Source organism: Corvus brachyrhynchos, unplaced genomic scaffold, assembly GCF_000691975.1.
Source record: "Corvus brachyrhynchos isolate BGI_N302 unplaced genomic scaffold, ASM69197v1 scaffold704, whole genome shotgun sequence".
Lineage (NCBI taxonomy): Eukaryota > Metazoa > Chordata > Aves > Passeriformes > Corvidae > Corvus > Corvus brachyrhynchos.
This window is the reverse complement of record NW_008237615.1, coordinates 47,131-49,369: the sequence shown is the minus strand read 5'-3', so window position 1 is coordinate 49,369 and position 2,239 is coordinate 47,131. Positions and strand designations below refer to the sequence as shown.

At 57.0% G+C, this 2,239-nt stretch overlaps 1 protein-coding gene across 1 annotated transcript in view; it reads left to right on the top strand.

Annotated features, from left to right (window-relative positions):
- Positions 1 to 2,239, top strand: part of ILF3 (interleukin enhancer binding factor 3) — an 11,967-nt gene that overhangs the window by 7,607 nt on the left and 2,121 nt on the right. The window contains exons 12-16 of the mRNA XM_008631651.2: positions 70 to 240; positions 458 to 595; positions 859 to 1,035; positions 1,414 to 1,570; positions 1,759 to 1,812. Of these exons, the coding sequence (XP_008629873.2) occupies positions 70 to 240; positions 458 to 595; positions 859 to 1,035; positions 1,414 to 1,570; positions 1,759 to 1,812 (697 nt within the window). The remainder of the gene's footprint in view (positions 1 to 69; positions 241 to 457; positions 596 to 858; positions 1,036 to 1,413; positions 1,571 to 1,758; positions 1,813 to 2,239) is intronic.

The following is a 2,239-nucleotide window of genomic DNA, read 5'->3' as shown; positions in this document are numbered from 1 at the left end:
GCTTCCTGGAGAGTGCTCCCAAGCGGGTGGTGCTCGAGTGCGGCTCCTGACCTCCCTCCCGCTCTCCAGGTGCTGCAGGACATGGGTTTGCCCACCGGAGTGGAAGGCAAAGACTCCGGGAAGGGCGATGAGTCGGCGGAGGAGACGGAGACGAAGCCGGTGGTTGTGGCTCCTCCGCCTGTCGTGGAAACGGTGTCAACGCCCACGGCAGCCTCTCCCCCCTCAGATCAGACCCCTGAGGTGGGTGGGGGGACACAGGGAGGGAGGACGTGGCTCTGGGATGGGGGACGTGGGGTGGGACGCATGGCAGCTGTGCTGGTGGTGTTTGTCCGGGTGGCTCCTGGCTAAAACAGGAGGCAGAAGTGGCTTTGTGGGGGTCCTTCCGAAAAAGGTTGGGAAGCAGCTCCGTGTGCGCTGGGGACTTTGTGGGGCTCACCCAGCCTCTCTCCACCTGCAGAACGTGAAGCAGCAGGGACCAATCCTGACAAAGCATGGGAAGAACCCGGTGATGGAGCTGAACGAGAAGCGGCGCGGGCTCAAATACGAGCTGATCTCAGAGACGGGCGGCAGCCACGACAAGCGCTTCGTCATGGAGGTGAGGGGACACGGGGCCTCCTGCCCTTCCCAGCAGCTCCAACCCAGAGCTCGTCAGGCGGGAAAAGAGCTTGGAAAGTTGCCTCATCCCCTTCCCAAGAGTTTAAATCGTCAAATCCAAGTGGTTTGGGTTGGGAGAAACCTTTTAAAGCTTGTTAATGGGCAGGGACAGATTGTGACACTTCCAGCTTTGGGATTCCCTGTAGGTCTCCCATCTTTTCCTGCCCTTTCCCACTTAAACGTGTGGTTCTGTCCCTTTCCAAGGTGGAAGTGGACGGGCAGAAGTTCCAAGGTGCTGGCTCAAACAAGAAGGTGGCCAAAGCCTACGCGGCGCTGGCCGCGCTGGAGAAGCTGTTCCCAGACGCTCCCGTTGCCATCGAGCAGAACAAGAAGAAAAGAGCCCCTGTTCCAGCCAGGGGCGGCCCCAAATTCCCAGTCAAAGTGAGTGAAACCCCCAATCCCACAACTCTGGAACGGGAAAAGACTGATTGGAACTGGTCTGAAATTGGAAAATACCAATGGGAGCTGGTCCGGAATGGGAAACGACCTGGGGTCTAACTCGGGATGTAACTCACCGACCGCTGGCTCTGGGGTTTGATCTTTCCTGGGAAGGGAGCAGAGCAAATGGCTTGGAACCACAAAACCCATAAGGTTTTGCTGCAAAATCCTCTGGATTTGGAGGTGCCTGAACTTGGGGTCCACCTCAGTGGCTCTTGTCCTGAGGAAATGGTGCCTGGGGCTCTGTTTTGGGAGGTTTTTTGGGAAATCGCTCATCCCAGCTCCAAGTGACCCCTCTCTCCCCTCTCCTTGTCCCCTCAGCAGCACAACCCAGGCTTCGGCATGGGGGGGGGCCCCATGCACAACGAGGCCCCTCCACCCCCCAACATGCGGGGCCGCGGCCGGGGCGGGAACATCCGGGGCCGTGGGAGAGGCCGGGGCGGCTTCGGCGGCAACCACGGCGGCTACATGAACACAGGTGAGGGCCAGCAGCGCTCCCGAAGGGGCCGAGACCCCCAGGCCCCCCCTGGGCATCAACCTTCCCCTCTGGGATCGCATCCATGGCACCTGGACATTCCAGAACCCTCCATGGGGGAGTGACCCTCCAAATTTGGGATGTTTCACCCTTGGAATCTCTGTTTATTCCAACGTTTTCTTCTGCTCCAGGGGCTGGGTACGGGAGCTACGGCTACGGAGGGAATTCCGCCACCGCCGGCTACAGTAAGTGCCCTTTTTCCACCCAAAATCCCAACGAGCGTTGTCGTGCCGGGCACTAAAAATTCCTGGGAAAATGGCTCAAGGGAGCAGAAGGGGTTTTTTTTTATAGAAAGCACTCCTTGGTTTTTAAGGAAACGGAAGCATTTTGATCAACTTTGTCTTGGCTTCCAGCAAGGTTTTTTTTGTACAAAATCCGAGCCTTTTAATAAATCCCAGAGGTTGGGTCAGACTCCTCTGGATCTTGGGAAGACTTTCCCATGTGGATCTAGTCCAGCCCAGCCTTTTAAAGGTGTGAAATGCCCTGATTTGCTGGAATGTTTGGATTTGCCTGTGGAATCGTGTGTGCTGAAGCAAATCCTTTGTAACACACTGGAATTGTGCTCCATGTCCCAATCCAATGAATATCCAGGCGTTGGGGAGTAGCAGGAAT